Below are 19,649 nucleotides of genomic sequence, written 5' to 3' on the forward strand. Positions count from 1 at the left end.
AATTGCTTGACATGTTGTGACATGGCTTTTCCAAATGACTGTTCTTTCCTTGGGCTATCTTCAAGTAGGCTAAAACTACATTTGTCCAAGCTGCTCTGCAGGCTATTTAATGTAAAATTGTCTCCCAGGGTAGGTGTTTGCTGTGACTCGTGGTGCATGGTGAAAGGACAATGTGGGGAAACACCTGCGTGCCTTTCTCCTGGAGACTTGGAGCACAGGTTTCCTCACCCTGGTGCTGGTTTAAAGTTAAATTATTTTTAACTTAAACTATTTTAAATTGAAATAACACGATGTTACAATCATACAGGTAGGTTTTTTGACCTTCAGGTTTCTTGGGTTTAAAGCTGTTCTTGCCCCTCCAGCCACCCGTGGCAGGGTTTCCTGGTGCAGTGGCTGCCCAGGCTCTCCAGAAGTCACCAAGTAACAGAAAGGGAAGTTCGGCAAGGCCGGCTTCCTTTTGCTCCAGGCATGGCCAGGCAAACTGACTGCTTACTTCGCTGGACAGAGCTCTCATCCCTAGCCATAAATACGATCTGAACCATTACAGAGAATACGTCTTTGCAAATGCCACCTGTGAAGTCCTCTTCAGATCTACTCATACGACGAATGGCTAGCACATGGTGAGCTTTGATGCGCTGCTGGCAGAGTCCAAGGGAAATTCTTTAGCTGGAGCCTATTATTGCTGCATGACTGAACTGAGCTTTGAAAGCTGACATCTCATGAGAGAGCTCGATATAGTCCAGTTTCCGTGTTTTATTATGTTTGATTTTAATTTTTTCCCCCCTTGGTCTTGCTGTTTACTTGTCTTCTGGCATATGGCACTGAGGAGAGCTTGTGGTGACTAATCTCGGCCTCAACTCATCTCTTTTTAAAATGTTTGGGCCTTGACTTTGGTGAGAAGTTTGTGCTGATTCTTTTCTACCCCCGTGCCTTTGTATGAGATGCTACTGTATTCTCAATAACTTCCCAGATTTATTTGGGTGGCTTATAAGAAATTGCTTGTTCGTTAAATGCAGGAGCATACACTTGTATATGGCTCTTACTCTTTCTTGTTTACTACACAGTGGATAATAAGATGACTTGTAACTAAAATGTTCGCTCTGGACTAGATTTAGATATACGACTTCAGAAAGTACAAGAATTATTTAGGAGCTGATAATCCTTGTGAGGGAGGTTTGGTAAGTTACACCAAATGACAACCACATACTGTCATTGGTTTCAATGTTCCCCCGGTGTTTTAAATTTAAGAGCTAAAACAGAAGTATTAGTGGCTTCCACAATTAATGCTAAAAACATGCCAGGCTAAGTTAGAAATGCCAAAAAAAACCCTGCAAGTGGTTTCCATATGTTGCTGACACATTATTTCCTGGAAGGCTGGGGCTGATGTGTTGGCAAAACTAGTAAAATGTGCCATTTTCTGTGGAAGTTTGGGAAGAACCATCAAGTTGCAGTTCATAAAATGGAGAGCCTGAGATAATAGGGCTCCACTTAGGGACTTTTTTTTATTATTATTTTTATTCTCAATATCTGCGGTGATCTTTGATCTGTGATCTTTGTCACGTTAAAGCATTTTTTCCCCCGTCTGTTGCTATCTTTAGCTAAATTAAGGTCCTGAAATGGGAGCTATCAGTGTTTTGATTTATAAATAGAAGGAAAGATCAATCAAACCTTGAAAGGTGGTAAAGGAAATCTAGGCAGCTTCTCTGTAGGAGGGGGGACCTATACCTAGAAGGGGGGAAGAATAGGAAATGAAGTGTTCCAAAAGGTATTTACATATTCAGCTAACCAAGTTACTGATTTGAATGTATTATCAAACTGTAATAAATACTGTTTTAATGGAGCTGGACTCTAGGTATGACTAACTAACCTACAAACGAGTACCCAGCACTTGGGAACAGAACCAGTATCAGGCACAGGCAAGCTGTGGACTGCTTAAAAAGCCTCAATTCGGATGCCAGTGGGCTGTCTTAGTACTGTTGTCCCATGGTGATTCAGGTGATTTGGGTCAAATGAACAGGTAGCCACGGCTTTGCCTGTACTTCTAGCTCTGCTGTGTTGTGCATGTTTTGTTGTTGTTTGCTTTATTTTATTTTATTTTATTTTATTTATTTTTTTTTAAACATTTCTTCCTGAAACAGATACGCAGGTAGAAGGACTGGATGTGGGAGTTGGGTCTGAATATAGGTCTCTGTTCACAGAAATTCCTGCTATTTTTATCTACTCTATTTCTATTCTAGAGGCAGCTTTTGCAGGGTTGTAATGCAACAAATAATATTTTAAATTCACAATTTCTTGGGTTGTCTACTATTTTCTTTTTACAATGTTATTTCCAGTGTCCACAATTCTAATTCTAAAATAATTATAGATTTCTAGTTTCATGCCTGTATTTCTGCCCCTCACATCTTTACCTCTGGCTTCCTGCTGATGTGGAGTAGGACTAGTAACAATACTTTTCTTAAGCTTTTTGGTTACTATTTTTTTTTTTTTTTAATATATAAAATATTTTCATCTTCTTTGCACTAAGAGGTGAGAAGTGTGAGGATTAGTGTCTAAAACAGTGGAAACTGTGACCAGAGTCAGGTGTCCAGCAGCACCAGCAAGGGTTAAGCTGTAGCCCTGTGGGCTGACATCTCCAACCAGCAGGTCTGGAGGAGTGTAAGTTGGATCTGTTTAAACATTTAACCAACTGGGGACAGTGAAACTGCTGTGAACTCTGCTCTACACCCCTCTGTGTCTGAGCAGGCATATTTTTTAAACTGAAAAGGAGAAACCATTATCACAGCTGACTAAGCCATTATCACAGGTAACTAATGTGCTGCTTTCCATTAGTCTCCCAGCTTGTCTTTTCCTCAGCAAATGGAGGGAAGGAGTGCAGCTTCATGGGGCCAGTGGGTGCTTAGGACTGCAAGCTCCCTTTCCCATTTAGACCTTTATCATGGTCTAAATGAGCATGGGATCTGAAGTGATCACACAGTGCTGGCTGGTGCCCAGCAATGGGCTTTGAGCCAGGGGAACAAATGCAATTTCATGATCCTTGCATATCTTGTGCCTTTCCAAACCTCAGATCAAGCTGTGATACTGCATCCAGGTGCCTGAAAAGCAAATGTGCCCTCCTCTGTCCTGCAGCCTGGGCTTCCTGACTTTCAGCTGTAAACTGGCTGTGCTTTGCCAGTGAGGTTTTAGCTGGTGAGAGCAGGTGATTTGTGTTTGCATCAGTACAGCTGCTGAGCTGTGTGCTGTGTAGGAAGTTGTTTCTGCCACTCAAAAGTATCTGATAGTCTGCAAACACCTCCTGTCTGGAGAAGGAGCTAGAGGCTGGTATTTCTCTGTATATATTCTTTCTAAATAATCATGACAGCATTGACATCTTGTTTCTTTCTGAATATGCTAGCTATTAAGCAGAAAGTGATCTTGTGACTCTCATGCACCTCTTATGCTTTTTTTTTTTTTTCTCCTAGTTGGTATTTTAAAAGTCTTCCCTGCAGTTCTGCTTTGGATAAGAACTCTTATTCAAGTACCTTTTACAGGCAGGATCTTTTTCTTCCTGTGCTGACTAAAGCTTTGGTAAGGCTTGAGCCAACTCCTAGGGCACAAGTAAAGAAACTACTCAATGAACTAGTTTGTAGATGGCAGCGTAGATTTTCCAGTGGTGGTAGAATAAAGTAGGACAGTATAAACTGACAGACTAGATTGGATAGAAACTGAAATCTGTGATTTTTTTTTTCTCCCCATATTTCTTTTCAGGCATCCATAGGTTTTTAAGGCTGTGTGTTTGTGAACTTGTCAGGGCTTGTGTGCCTCATGGGGAGGGCTGGTGTCAGTCAGGAGAGTCTGCATTGGGGTCCTCCCCAGCCTTTCTCCCCTTTTGCTGCTGCAGTCCTTGTAGCTGTTACTGCTGCACCTGAGCTTGCAGCTCTTATTCCTGCAGCTGCATTTCTTCAGCTGTTCCAGGCTGCTGAGGTGGTTCCTCCTGTGCCTGCTGGCTCTGCTGGCCCCCAGCTGGCTCTGTGCATCTTGGCAGAGAGATGGGATGGCATGAGAGGGTTGTCACATCTTGTGGCTCGTGTAACATGAGATGCATGAAACTTGGCAGCCTCCCTTTGAGAGAGGTCTGGTGGCAAGACCCCAGGAATGTTCTCTAAGTTGGCATTTGGTTTCCTGCCCCGTAGTGAATATTTTGAATGCATTGACCTTTTGGGGACAAGCAAGGTGAATCTCTCCAGGCTGTGGACTCCACAAATGTGGACTCCTGCACAGTGAGGTGTTGATGCTTGTGGTTGCTGATGCTCTAATTTTGAATATCACAGCCTGACTTTGAATTTGTTATTACATTGCTTGCTCAGGATAGAAGTTCTCCTGTAGTTGGTGTGGGATTTGAATTATTCACTGATCTAACTGTTAATTTGCATGTGTATTTTATATTGGATGCTTAACCCAACATATATATGCTTAGGACATATAGTTGGTGTTATTTAAAGAACTAGGATTTCATAATTCTATTACCAGAACTGGTATGTTCTCCTTGTGGAATACAAATGAGCTACCCTTTGTATCAAAGAATAAGGCAGAGATAGGCATCTGATTCATCAAGTTATCCTAACACTAAGCTCCAGTGTGTTACTGCACTAAAGCTGTGGCTGTGATTAGACTTGTGATTGTTTTGTCAAACAGCTTTTAAAATACATTTTTTCTAGTGTGTGGTTTTATGAACAAACATGCAAGCACCTGACATATAAATAAACCTGAACAGCGAGGTTTGTTCATTTTTTTTTTTTTTCTTCTGCATGTGGAAACTAATGCAGGCTTGTTTAAGTAAGCCCAGTGGGCTAGTGCTGTACCTTGTGTTCAGTCCATTCTGTGCAAAATAACTGACTCAGATTGTGTGAAATACTTCAGGAGGTTTTAGTACAGTTTAATGTTATGAAAATGTGTGTTTTTCTGCTGCCTTCCTCATCTGCTGTTCTCTAGTGATTTGTGAAAAAGTGGTCAAAGGACTTGGGCTAACAATATTTATCAGTGTGAAGACTTGTCTGACTTGCTGAAAACTCGATTTTTAGATCTGTGTGCATACCTCAGTAGAAGCTGTTTACCTGTCATGTGGTTAGTTGAGAATTTAGACCTCTCTGCTTTTTGCTTCAAGAAAAGTCAGAGACCAGCTGTAGGTGTTCGGGTTTTATTTAAAGACCGTTCTATACAGTCAGAAATGCAGTGCCCCGGCAGTCTGTGATATGGAAGATGAGAGAAGCAGAACTAATTTGAGCATTTTGCCTACAGTACCAACTGAGCTTTGGCCTTCTCCGTAAAGTTGTCCCAGGGCCCCCTTGCTTGTGGCCTACCTGGTTTCGAGTGGGAGCTTCTCTGTGGGTACAACAGATCCAGGCCAGGGCAGCCATGGTGTCCGGCGCCATCTTGTATCCGTTTGGGCAGACTGGTGTCCCTCAACTATTCAGAAGTCTTTTGAACAGTGATAGGTCTGACCACCGAATGGTACATGTTGTGCAACTCCGAAGTCGTGGATGTTGATGAACTTTCCAGAAAACTAACTGCCAGCATTCTACATGCCAGTCCCTTCTATCCCTGCTTCTTGTGAGGCGGCTTCCTCTGGAGAAAGCTCCTCACGCAGCATTAATTGCTTGCAGTTGACATTTGTGAGCAGTATACAACCCAGGGATTTGTGCAAACACCTCTGGTATGTTTGACTTGGCCCATGGAACAGAGAAACCCGACGGTGTGTTTGAAGGAAAAAAAAGGCAAGGTGGAAACTCTCTTCTGTTCGGTCTCAAGACCTGGTGTAGGAGGGACAGAGAGCTCGAATGTTTTCTGAAATTAGATAAATAAAAATGGGAGCACCAGCAAATGGAAATCTTGTGTAAGTGCTTCCTGTACGTTGTGTTCAGCTCAACCTTTTTTTCCCTCAGCATTCGGCAATTAGGCCCATGTGCTTTCCTACCAGGAGAAGCTTCGTAATTTCTCTATTTCTTTATTTTCTTGGATTACTCAGCACTGGATGTGTGTTTGTAGGTTGGGGTTTTTCTACTTTTATTTTTATTTTTATTTTTCCCACCCTGTCTAGGCAACTCATTTCAGTTTAGGATTACCCAGCATTTTGGGATTTCATTTACCAGATTACTTCAGGAAGCTGAGCTGGACATAAAAGCCTTGTTTGTGTACTGTAAATTGGTGGATTTCTAGAAGGAAATCTAGAATCTGCAATGTTCTTAACATGCTTTGAACTTGATGCCCACAGATCAAATAATTCTGTCCTGCAAATTTAAACTCACTGCAATTATTTTTTTGGGGAAAAAAAGTTGGTCACAGTTCACAGGACAGTTCAGTTCACTTTTGTATCAGCACCGAAGCAATTTTGGTGGTTAGTTATTCAGCAGTCTTCATTCCTCATTTGCACAGAAGCCTGCTATGAAAAGTTTAAATATGAGAATTATTTTCTTGTGTCTTTGAGCTGAAATGCAGGAAGCAGTTTCTCATCTACGTGCTGAAGTAAGATCAGTTGTATGAAGTTGCTTTAGTGCATTTATTTGTGTTAGCCCCCTGTGGAGTTCTCCACCTGCGTTACAGAGTGGTGCAGTGCTTGCTGTGTGAAATGCCGGCGTTTCTGACTTACTGCTGAGGTGAATGATGGTTTCATGACTTTGTCCTGTCAAGCGACTGGTTGACCCAGCAGCTGCCATTTGCCGCCGTTCCTTTTCCTCATTTGACTTCCCAGAATTAAATAATGTAGGTCAGTGACCAATATAAATCCAGAAATAATGTTCTGTCTCTGTTGCCCTCCTAGCGAAGGATGTCCTTGAAGGAGCAGCCCAGAAAGCACAGCTTTGGAGAAGTTTGCACCTAGTGAAGCTGTACATCCTGTACATGCTCTCTACAGTTTTGAGCAGGGGGAGATTTAAACTTTAACTATAGGAAAATAAATCATTTAACTTGAAAGTTTGTATTGCCTGACCTTAGGCAGAATCTGTAGAAATTGCAGTATTTCTTCCCACTAAAATGACTTAATTTTTTTCCCCTCATGGTAGTAATGGAAGATCCCTTTATTTTTATGTTCTCCTAGTTATTTTCTAAATTCAGGTTTACCTGTCAAAATGTAGTTTAGCCCAAGAAATAGTATTTTATAGGTTCCTGCTATGCAACTGGATGTGTGGTGGTAGAATGATCACTTAAAATGTACTGTGACAGACCAGTGTCCCTTAAATAATCACACTGCTATTCTTACTCATATGTAATTCATGTTTTCCTCTATTGGGCTTATAAAACTGGTGAAGTCAAAGCCTAAAGGGTTAAATGTGAGGTGAGCTGTGTTGTAGGCTGAGTAGTTTTTGCATGGCACCAAGTCCTAGAGGCTTCAGAGAGCCTATCCATGTGTGTGAGTGAATCACTTGATGGAGGATAGCATGTCTAATGTGTGATCAGTCCTTGCAAGAAAAAAAAGTCTGCCAGTTATTGCAGAGTTATGACCTAATTTTATAATAAAAGTAGGGTGCAGCTTTTTACCTCTGTAGCCCAGCAGCAGTACTTTCCCGGCATGTGGAACATCCTCTGCACTCCTCAGCTCAAGGGACAGCCGCAGCAGGAGCTGAAGCTCTCTTGGGAACAGCAGGTATGGATGTGGCGCCAGGTGTGTAACGCTTCTGTCACTGCCCCTTGCATCGATTTTGGTCAGTCTTAAAATGAAATGAAAGCTAATATTCTGGGCCACGTGAAGCTGTATTTCCAGGATGCTTGTCGAGATCTGGTTGTGTATTTACTCTTGTGGGACCTGCTTTTATCTTTGCTCTTTTGGGAAGCTGCCAAGTCAGCTAAGTAGACGAACAGGGAGAATTGTTTGTGAGGTTAGTATTTTGAAGTTGAAATAGTGTTTCAACTATCTGAAAGTGCTGGTGTAGAGGTTTGGCTGTACTGTAGAAGCTATAAAAAGCATTTGGATTTGATCTTAACGCTTCTCCTTGAAACAAGTTGCTTAAAGTTAAAGTAATGGGTTTGCATCTCCTGCATTTTAACAAAGAAATTATGATTCATTGCTAGACTGCAGCATTCCTGAGCAGTCACTGAGGGACTGATGGGACACTTTCTAGGCTGTAGCATCAAGTCCCACTGTTGCCCAGTGGATGCAGAACCCTCCAGAGAAGCGCTGCTGCTCCATGCTCAAGTGGAGCCCATTCCTTGGAGCTGAGGGCATCTGCAGAGAGCAGGGCGGCAGGCTGCACATCTGTGTCCAGCCCAGATTATGCAGGTCAGACAAATAACCCCATCCTGTCGGTCTTGCAAGCAATTTGTGCCCAGCTTCCCCTTCTCTCTGGTCCTGCCCCTGTGAGGGCCAAGTGGAACCTGAGCTCTCACAAGGCTGCCTGCATCTGTGGTGAAGCTGCATGTGGGAGTTCGTGCTTTCCAGAGAGCACTGATTGTTGTCCCCCCTGGCCTAAGAGTTGTGTAAATCAAGCTGTTTTCTCAAAGCAGCTCTATAGAACTGTCACGGCATCTTTGTTTTTGTAGCTTTTCTGCTACAGAGGTAGAGGGCTATGTTTTTGCTCTGCAGGGCCAGTCCCTGTTGGATTCAGTGTTCTGAGACCAAAAATAAACAAATAAAAAAATGTAAAAAGGAGTAAAATATAAAAACAAACTCAAGCAGCAGAACTGATCTCACTGTGGGAAACAGTTTCCTTTGTAGGAAACATAGCATTTTTTGAATATAAAAACAATATGATAGTTTTTTTTTTTCCTCCCTCTTGAGACTACAACATTTGGAACAATGGTTGTGATTCGCTCAGTTAGTCCAGATGTCAGTTATGCAGCACTGCAGGTGAAATATCAGTGACGTTGTTAGGATTTACACGTATGTGGTTTAAGAGAGTATTCAGCAATACTTGCTGAAAATCCTCAACAGCTGCTGCACCTTTAGGACTTCCAGTCATTGGGTTGGAGCTGTTTCCTATTTGGCTAACAAAATATTATTTCTGTTAACCGATTTGTTGAAGTGTTAGCAGATTTTGTTCCCATGTATGTAATCAGTAGCCTTGAGTATGAAAAAATGCATAGGAACACTTGCTCTTTAATTTGGTAAATAAAATCTTCAGAATTCAGTTCTGCTGTGACGCTGTTGCTGCGCAGTCCTAATTCAGTGATAGGATTTCTTATAAGGGAAGTGGAAACTCTTTCCTGGCTGGCTGTAGCCTTCCTTGACTGAATGACAAGTTCTGCGTAGTAGGCATCTTTGAGTCTGCAAAAACTGTGAGCTGATTAAACTTCTGACCTGGTTAACTTGAGAAATCCTAAGCATCTTGACTAATAATCTGTACTGCAAAAGGATATCGTGACAAGGATGCTACTTTTTCGGTCATTAGAGGATGTGTTGACCTGCTTTTTTCAGGTACTTAATTGGGTTACAGATTTGTTGCACAGAATAATCCACTAGAGCTAAATAATACTGCTGGACTTACTGTATCTTACTTCACTACAGATTATGTTGGAGGTATTCCAAATGCTCAGTAAACTAGTTCATATTGTATGTCGGTGTTAAATATAGCTGGTTGCTGAACTGTCTCTTGGTTTAGGTGAAGATCTGAAAGGACACGTGCATGGGAGCAGCTCAGTCTCCCTGTGGCCTCAACTACCTTATTCTAAGGACACAATTTTTTACTTGCCACAATACCAATAATGTCCATTAAATGTTGTGTAGTACTCACACTAGACACAGGGGCACAGATGCTTCATAAACAGTTCAGGAATATGAAAAATTTCGAGTCCACATATAACCTGAGGTAGTTTCAGTGTATGCTGCCTGGCATGTTGTGGTATATTTGTTGGCATCAAAACTTGAGTGCGAAGGCAAATATCTAATGCAGGAGTTATTTCAGTGGTAATGGTTAAAGCCATCTCTGCTCTGACTTGCCACGCATGACTAAGTTGTGGCTCACTGGTAGGAAACAAGAACTGTTTTCTTTTCCCCAGAGTTATGACTGGCATTTGAGCCACCACCTTTGTAGTGTGGTGTTCTGGCTCTCGCAGAGTGCTTCTGCCATTTTGGTTGTGTGCTGCTTTGTGAAGGCCTTGTATTCCTCAGTCAAGAGGAGACAGCAGCAGACAGTCTCTATTTAATCACAGGTTTGTAGACTTAATACTTGGAGGTGATTCTTTTGTTTGGGCCAGCAGCTGCATCCTCCCTCTCCGCTCCTCAGGTTGTAGTGAGAATCCAAGGTGCAATAGGTATTCTGGTGCCCTGTGTGCCTGCTTCTGGGTAAATGCACCTCTGCAATGGCAGCGATGGAGGAAAGATCAGTTTAGCTGAAATCCAGGCAACAGACGAGGTGAGCAATATTTGTAAGTACTATTCAGTTCAAAAACTCAAATGCTGGATCAGGGTTAGTGAGCATCAGGCTTGGCTGGTCCCAGTCCTGTTTGTGCTCTGCTGCTCAATCAGATCTCTCAAAAAGGAGGACTTGAACCTTGACCTTCCCGGGAAGTGTTGTAATAAACGTGCTATTTTCTTGTTTGAGTTTTAGCTCCCTGCTTTCATTTCAACCTGAAAATCAATCCTTATTTGTATAGGAACTTAGGTTGCTGCTGATAAAAATGCCAATTTTGATAAAGCTGGAGGGGCTTGGAGGGGAAACACATTAAAAACCCAAAAAATCATATTGAAAAGTTTGTGACTGTAATTTAACTGGGATGTAATAACAATGTCATTTTTACAAGTTTCAAAAGTGACAGGCTGAATACTGATCTCATGGAAAACCAGGCACAGTCCTTGTTCCTAGTAGCATTTGCTAAGCTAGTGCTAGATAAGTATATAATAGACCGTGTATTGCAGTCATGTATTGCACCCCAGTTTGAAATCCCTGTGCTGCTTGTAGCAATGAATACTGTCTTAACGAAGCTAAGAATGAGTGCCTGGTTAAGTCCCAGCAATGGAAAGTCCCAGAATATCCAAGTGAGAGGTTTGCTGGGATTCTGACCTGCATGTTCAAATAGGTGGCTTTGGTTTTGTTTGATCATGCGCTTAATCTCAAATAATAAAATACATTTGCTTACTTGTGCTGCCTTTATAGCTAGGGTTTGTCACCAGCTTGTGTGTGCTTATCTCTTACTTCCGCGAGTTTCACCTGGCCTGGTGCTGTTAAACACCAGGGAAAGGCGTGAATGTGCAGAACTTCCTCGTCAGGCAGTTGTACTTCCAAATACCCCAATGCTAGATCCCAGTTTTAGACTTTTTTTTTTTTTTTTTTTAATGTCTTTAGGTAACTAAGTAAGAGAGGCATTTATTTTACTTTTAAAAAAAGTCACTGGACCAGTCTTCCACTTCTGAATGCAGAGTTCTCCCAGAACATACTTTAATAATCCCCAACTTCTGATTTTTATTTTAAAGGATGCAAAATTCTCTTACCAAGATGCTGTATTGATCCATTGGAATGGCTGATTCTTCTTGCTTACAAACAACAGCCTGAACTTGGAAATAGAGACGGCAGCCTAACTGAACTTGTGCGTTATTTCTGCTTACCGTGGCAAGTGTCTCACATTGATCTTGATTTTTCAAATGACTTTGACTAACGCATAAAGAAGTTGCTTAGCTCTAGTGCCAACACTGATGGTATTGTGAGTTCTTAGGCACGTGGTGATACTACCAGATGAGCACTTCTTGTAATTCATTTCTAGGAGCATGTTGCACTTGTAATGTTATAAATGTTTGGGTGAAGTTGTTCCAGAAGCTTAACATCCTCTTTCCTCATAGCATGAATTAGCACAGACCCAGATTCATCAGGATGGGAAATAACTCAGGTTACGCAGGGAACACTTCTAGCCTGCCTTCCTGCTCGTAGGAGCACACCCTTGACTTTCAGATCTTCCCCCCCCACCCGCTGTGGTACAGAACATGCCAACATAGCTGCTGGGTTGGCATGAGTGCTAGGAATACGTGGCTGAAAGCACCCAGCTCCAGATGGAGCACCAGGAAAAGCCTAATTGCCTTGCGAGAGTACTGCAAGCTGACTTGCATTCTTGTAGTAATTTGGAAACTTGCAGCTTGACTTATTTATACTAATTGCTATGGTTTTGGCTCCGATTTACCCAGCACTGAACCAGTCACTGTCTGTCCCCCGTTACTTTTACAGTGCACATGCAAACTGCCCTAGCCTTGTAGATCAGTAGAAGCTGCAAAATCGTGCTCTGAACCCTGTTCTGCATGTTGTAGTGTACCTCTCCTGAATCTGGGGCCACTGGCAGCTGGTCTCTTGTCTTTTTAGAATTTGCTTGCCAAGCTCCCTTCCCTTATTTTCCACAGCAATGCTTCTATTCCCACAAGCTCTTCTATGTATGTTGAGGAAGGGAAATAACTAGAGGCTTGATAAATAAACTCAAAATGAGTTTAGTAGTAGTATTTAGTTCAGGTAATTCCCTAAGTCCATTAGTTTGTCAGGACCAATGTATTCCTGGGAAAGAATATTCTTGGGAAGGACAAATATTTTGTCTGCCTATTTGCTACTGACCACTCATAGAGGAAGCAGTTGCTGTGGTTAACATCATTTGACCTAGTGTAGCAGGTCATAAATGTAAAGAACTTCTTGCCTCCAGGAAGCTTGTAAGCCTGATGAATGTGTTTTGAACATATGAACCCTGCCTGCAGAGCTACAGAATGTAAGTTTTTTGAGGAGTAATGTTAACTTATGTTACAAATTGTTATATGCTCTAGTTAAGCCTTAGAAATGTCTCACTTTCTGTGAAAGACACTTTTGGACTCTAAATGTGGATACGAAGCAGTATTTGAAGCTGATTTAATGGATTACTGAAGTGAGAATCAGCTTTGAAATAGTTAAATCAGAAGTATGTATTTGTATATGTTGTAGTTAATGGTGGACTGAGCAAACAGAACGCTATCTGTGCATGTACACATATGTATATGCAACTTAAACTCACTTATTGATTTTTCTATTTGGTCTCAAAGCTGCTTTTATTTTTCTTGGAGCTTCTTAAGCATTGATTATACCAAGGTTTACATAGCTGCGTCTCTTGTGTTTCAAATGTTGGTGTCTTAGCAATCCATAAGGTAAGCTAAGATGTCATTCTTTAAATTCTTGAGACCTGAGTCTTGCTAGTTGGCATAGTGGAGTTCCCCATTTTCTGTAGTGTAGAAGCTTTTGAGAGAGGTGAGAATGCTCTTTGCACCTGAGCTAATGCGAAAGCAAAATGGAATCTCAACTTCTTGTTGCATGACTAGGTGAGCAAGCTGCATTGTGTGTTATGGGTTTGTCTCCAAACAAGTAGAAACTAGTTTGTGTGTCAAAACAACGGTGAAAGCAAAGCTTGCAAGCATTTTACAGAAGTTGATTCTGTGATTGACTTAAATCAATGGAAAAATATTCAGGAGAGGTTCTTGTCCTGCCTCCAGGGACGACTTTTGTGGACGAACTCTTGAACCTGTCTTACGTTTCATAATGGAGGATTAAAATAAGGGTGCTACAATTGTTCATGCGTCTGTGGGGACTGAATAATACTGGGTATGCAAAGGATCTAGACCAGCCATAAGGAACTGGGAGAGTTTAAGCAGGAGCTGTCTAGTCCAGCATTTCATCTTCAGTGCCTTTTGTTTTGGAAATGGGGTTGGAAGGAAGCAGAGAGAGGGCTGCTGTCTTATTTTGGTGGCTTGTTTTCCCCCTTCTATAGTCCTTAAGTATCTGTCTCAGAGTGAAAGTAAAAAGTTCCATGTAAAGAAAAGGTGGTGGGCTAGACGCATCTGTGTTTGGTCTGCTGTGAGCACACAACCTTCTGCAGATCTAGAACAGACTTACCTAGAGTGCTGCTTTTATACTCAAGACTTTGTGGGCCCTGCAAAGTGAACTCCAGATGTGTGGAGATGTTCAACACCTGCCTAATTTCCTTGTTCTTCAGCTGGGAAAAGCTGCCTTACGACCTTTGTCAATGAATGAGTCTTCGTCCTGGTTCCCTTGTGGATCCAGTGAACTGTCCCTCACCATTAGACACTGTTGCTCTGAGAGAGTCAGTTCTTCCTGACTGATCTGAATTTCTGCTCCACATCTGCACTGTCTTGCCTACCTTTCAGCTGTGCTCTGGTCTCATTTCTGGTACTAGGGACTTCTCATATGGACTCATGTTACAGAGCTCATTGGACTGCTTTGGGTGCTTTGTATTTCGTCTCTCAAATCTGTCTCCTTTTTTGGCCTTGTGGTTTTGGTAGGTACATGCAGTCTCAGCACTTTCTAGGCACTTGTCCTTATAGGTGCAAGGGCTTTTCTTTAATCTTGTTTTCTTTTTGCCACATCAGCCTTCCCCCTGCTCTCCCCTGGAGATCTCTTTCCCTTTCTGTAAGGTTTTAGGTGATGATATGCAGCTCTTCTTTACTGTAGAGGAGCCATCATTGGGATTGTTCCTCCACTTTGCTAGTCTTGTGTCTTCTTTATTGAAGGTGGAGGCTGTTGCTACATAGGAAATTCCTTTCCAGGGACTCTGAAAGTCCTCTGTGCATCTACCTGTTGGCTACTTCAGTAGTGCTGGGGTGTAACACTAGAGCTAACTAGGAATCTCCTTGTCTTCTCTTCAGTTCAGCTCGGGTATCTTCGGAAAACTCCATAAAGACCTTGAGTTGCTTCTGCTGTTCATGCTTCCTCAAAATGCAGGGAGAAAGGCCTTTAACACAGTAGAAAAACACTGGGCTTGTTACTGCTCACTACCATCTCATCGAGGGATGAGCCCTGAAGCTCTCTCTTCACTAGGATTCTTAGTGTTGCTGCTATGTTGCTTCTCTGGTATCTGCTCTAAACATATGCTTACACAGCAGCGTTTTGTCATTATTACAGTTTAGATCCCTCTTAATTTTCTATGTTCATGCAAATTTGTACATAAGAACACATGTATATGTGACCATGCTTGGTCAGACTGAAGATTTGCCAAACTCTGTCCTGCCCCCAGCAGTAACCAGTGCTAAATGCTGAGTGTAAGAACAGGCTAAGTGCAGAGCAATTCTTCCCTGGAGTTCTCCAAGCTGCTTGCAACTTGTGACTGAGAGGTTCTTCAGTCAGTCTGGTGCTCAGTTTGGGCAGATTTTTCTCTATAGAATCTTATTTTGAGCCTATGTAAGCTTTTGGCTTCCAAACACTACATGCTTTATGAGGAATCGTGCCCTGTTGTTAGGTACTTGCTGTTGGAAGAAGGAAAAATGAGCAGGCATTTGAACATCTGGTGTCTCAGCAGGAAGATGGTATCTGGACAGCTTAACCTTTCTTGTTCCTTTGCTTGTATAGAAGCTGAGAATCTAGGAAAGCAGCCCTAAAATCACACTAGATTGCAGAGGACCAAAGAGTTCAAAAGTTGCTTTACACCCACGGGAGGAGAAATGGCTGGAGAAATGAAACTTTTATGGTTATCGTCATTGCAAAAGCCTAACTTCCTAAAGGAAGTTGGTCAAAATGCCTGCACTTGAATCAAGTCACAAGTAATAAGAATGTATAATGTCTTAAAGTTCTGGTTTGTCTAATAGTTTTTTATTTCTTTTTAATTCTAGAACTCTTGAATCCTCTTGGAAAGTATGAAAGCAGGGAACTGCTTTTTAAATATCTTTTTGGATAGTTGACATGATCCAGGGAAAAGCTTTTGTTTTCTGCGATATTCAGTAGAGTCTGCATTCTCTGGGATCTTAAATAAGCATAAAATGAAAATAGTTTAAAATTTATCCTTCAAAATGAATATTGAAAAGTCAGATGACAAAGCAAAGAATGGCTTGAAGTCTTCCATACTTATAAGGGATGAAAATGGAAATAATTACGCATGTGACAAAGCTACACCTTCCTCAAACAATTGTGCCACCAAATTGCATGGTAATTCAACTGACCAAAATATAGCAACTAAGCATGAAGATGATACTGTTCTTGAAGATAAGAGTGACTTTGGAAGTATTCTTTTAAAACAGCAGCATATTGACACACATCATCTACAGATGATGCCTGGTAAATATAACTGCACAGGAGGTCTCTTGGGAGATACAGATGCTGCATGCAAGTCTTCTGTGACGGGGCAGACCTGTGTGTATCCTTTGAACTGTGACTTGAAAGAAATGGCAAACTTCTTGAAAGATAATGTGGCTGTGGCAGAAATGCAAGATCAGAGTCTTGAACAATTGGTGCCTTACAGTCAGTCTGACTCAAACTGTGCATTACCTCTTCCTGCTTCAGAGCAGAACGTGCAGTCCGTGATAAAAGACAGCGTACGCTGCCACCTGAGCACATTGGATGTTACTAGCGTTATAGGTGGAACTGTGGAAACTGATCAAAATGATGATGTGCATCTGAGTGAACGCTCTTCTGATGAAGTATTTACAAGAGCGAAACTTGGTGCAATCAGCTCAGAAAAAATCCCGAATTTCTCCTTTACGATAGTGGCTTCAGGAAGCCCAGATGTCTATTCTGAACTTGAAGTACCTTGTCCTGCCTCTGTAGGTGTTGAACACTACATAGAAAACACTAACAACGTTGACAGAGCATCACAGGAAGCAGAAGCACCATCTGGAAAACTAGCTGCTGGATGTATAGATGCTTGTACGCAAGATCCGTGTGTTAATACATGCGAAGATCAGCAAGCAAAATCCTCGCAGAATACTGCTGGATGTGCTGAAATTGGGAATTCCACTGCTGAAACATGCAAGGATGGTTCTGTAAATAAGGAGCACCTTTTACCAGTAGATAACGGTGATGGAGAACAAGTATCAAAGAAAAACAGTGAACCCTTAACCAAAGAACAAAGCATCTCTGGAAATGCTGCTTTTCAAGATATGCACAACACCCCTTCTGTGTCTGAAACGACACCTTGCAGCGTACCAAAACTAAAGAGGGCTGCTTTGCCTGAGCTGAAATGTGAAGCAACTTTTGTGGTCTTCAGTCCTTTGGCTGATGAAAGAGATTCTGCTCTATTTACTTCAACTCCTAAGGAGAAATCAAAAAATACAACTTTTTCTGTTCCAGCTGTGGCAGAACTTGGAGACAAGTCTACTAAACTGCGACCAAATGAGGTGTTCATAGGAGTACAAAACAGAAGTCCTTTGCTTAAAGCTAATTTAGGTCAAATTACAGGAAAAACATCGAGCAGGTCTCCTGTTGCGTCAACAATAACCAAAGCGAGGAAGTCTGAGATTGTTAGTTTTCCCAAACCTAATTTCAAGAATGTCAAGCCAAAGGTTATGTCTAGGCCTGTGCTGCAGCCAAGAGAGGCTGCACCCTTAAAACAGTCTCCTCAGTCCCCCCAGCTGTCAGCCACCTCCTCATCCTCACTAGCTGCTTCCCCAAGGCAATTGTCCCCTTCTGTAAAAGTCCTGAAAAGGAAAATAGATCTCACTAAAGATACTAAAGTGGAATTGCCTGTGAATAAGCCCCATAAGCTACATCTTAACAAACACCTCTTCGCTAGCCAAGTTGTACACGCCACAACACATCCCCGAAACGCTTCCCACAGGGCTTCAAAGACACCTGTGTTGAAGCAGAACCCGGAAGACCTTGGCAAGGCAGGCGCTACCGCTTCAGCATGCTCCTCGCTCTCTGCCGCGCTTCCAACATGCGTGGAGGGCTCCAAGGAGATGCGGAGCGATAAAATGGAAAGTTCAAACTTGTTAATGCAGCCCTCTGCTGAAAACATCCACCCGACGGGAGGTGAAAAGGAGCAAAACGACAACATGGGAATTCTTCCAGAAGCACCGTTGTTAAAAGATGTGGCAAATGAAACGTTTGACCTGTGCTCTGTTCCTGTGGTAAGCTTTTAAAATTCAATTATTTGATGATATGTTTTGTACGTTTGGGAAAAAAAAAAAATAGAAGGCCGGGGGGGGGTCTGCATTGCACAGTGCTGAATGGGAACTGAGGGATGGGTTTTGTGTCTGCAACAGCAGTTGTGACATTGATTTCTGGGCTGGAATATCTTCCTGCTAAAAGGAGAGAAGAAATACAAATTTTTTACAAACTGCTGAACTTCTATCTAAACAGTAAGCACTTAACCATTAAGTGGCTTACTTTAAGTGCTTTATAGTGTCTGTAGCCTTCATCTTCTTCCATAGTATAAAAAGCTTTACATGAAGTCTCAGTAATGCAATGCTGTCAGTAAGATTTCTAGTAAAAGCACACATCTAAATTACAGTCTAGCTAGTAAAATCATGTAGTGTTACTTCTTAAGATTTCTACAAATATAACTTCTAATATAACTTTTATCAAGATAATTCTAGTGGTACTGTAATTTTAGATAGATCTTAGAGATAAATTACTGTTTGCAGTAATATTTTTTCTTTCAAAGCATATTTTAATTCTAAAACATACTTCTAAAATTTACATATAGGAATGTCTGCATATATTAACAACATCATGTAACACAAAACCCCACGACCAACAATTTGGCGAAGCATTTTTAACTTCTAAATTTCACTGTCTGCTTTGAATAATTTGGGAGTTTGTTTATTTGAGTAATAATGGGACTCATTAGAATAGTTGGAGTAGCCCGGATCCACTCTTCATGCAGAAGGTGGATGCCTTTTTTTCGGGCAGTTGGCCAACTGGAAGGTGCGAACTTCCTGGCCGGAAGGTATGTGTGCAGGACGGGTTGGGAAACATTTTCAGACAAGTCAGCTACCTGTCAGGAGCAATGTGCTGCTTTCAAATACCTTGGAAAGAGGTTTCAAAGAAAAGGAATTGTAGGAAAGAAAGGAAGAGCTTTGGGGTTGGGTTGGCAAAAATCTCTTTACCCAATGTAACCTAGGCAGGGTATGGTACAGTTAATGATATATAAGAATTTGTATAAAAGGTAGAGGTAGGAGAAAACAACCTATAAACCAGTTGTTTTAAACTTGTCCTGAATTGATAGTTTTTGGCACCTGAATGTGAAAGGGTTTACATGTTCCTCTGCCCAGCCTTAAGATCTAGGCCAGGAAACCTGTAACAGTGGCTGGGAAGTTTTGGGTTGTATGTGACAACTAACATTTTAGTGCATTAACTTGTGTAGATGCTTGGTAAAGAATTCGTCTTGAGATTAGGTACAGTCATACAGTCAAATGGCTCAATTAAAGCTTGGAGGGGCAAGGAAGGAAGAAAGTGATATTAAATAGCCTCTGTAAGCTCTTTAACATGTTGGTCATTATCAGTGACTATCTTCAAACTTGTAGTTTTGTGTCACTGGAAGCCATTTAAGAGAGTCGTTGAAGTTCTGAAGTATAGGTGATGTTGCTGACTGCTTCTTTGGTGGACCATGTAGCAGCAAACAGCTAAGCACGTCCCTTACCTGTGGGGTCAGTTTTTCATTACAGATGCTAGAAAGGGAAACAGCTTCTCATAGTGGTCATGTTTTGTGTTTTGTTTTTTTTTTGGGGGGTTTGTTTGTTTTAAAACAGATGTCTTCTGTGAAAGACGGGACAGCAGAAGGGAAAAATACACCAAAGAAAGTCTCAGTCATGCCACGAGCTGTATCAGCATCCAAGGTTAAAATGGTGCCCTCCGTATTGAAGAGAGGAGGTGAAAACAAAAATACCTGCACAGTTAAAGCACCTTCTCAGAAAGGAACTGTTCTATCATCAAGCTCTGGTAAGACAATTTTTGACTGGAATGCTACCACTTTGACAGTTTCTTAAAGTTAAGACATTACATGCAATCTTTGTTTTGTTT

General features: G+C 41.7%; 1 protein-coding gene across 4 annotated transcripts in view; it reads left to right on the forward strand.

Annotated features, from left to right (window-relative positions):
• Positions 1-19,649, forward strand: part of MTUS1 (microtubule associated scaffold protein 1) — a 111,852-nt gene that overhangs the window by 11,452 nt on the left and 80,751 nt on the right. For 3 of the 4 annotated variants that reach the window (XM_068681473.1, XM_068681472.1, XM_068681475.1), the window contains exons 2-3: positions 15,524-17,755; positions 19,379-19,568. The exons of the other annotated variant lie outside the window; for it this stretch is intronic. In XM_068681473.1, the coding sequence (XP_068537574.1) occupies positions 15,701-17,755; positions 19,379-19,568 (2,245 nt within the window). In that variant the 5' untranslated portion in view covers positions 15,524-15,700. The remainder of the gene's footprint in view (positions 1-15,523; positions 17,756-19,378; positions 19,569-19,649) is intronic. 4 annotated transcript variants of the gene reach the window in all.

This window comes from Anas acuta, chromosome 4, assembly GCF_963932015.1.
Source record: "Anas acuta chromosome 4, bAnaAcu1.1, whole genome shotgun sequence".
Lineage (NCBI taxonomy): Eukaryota > Metazoa > Chordata > Aves > Anseriformes > Anatidae > Anas > Anas acuta.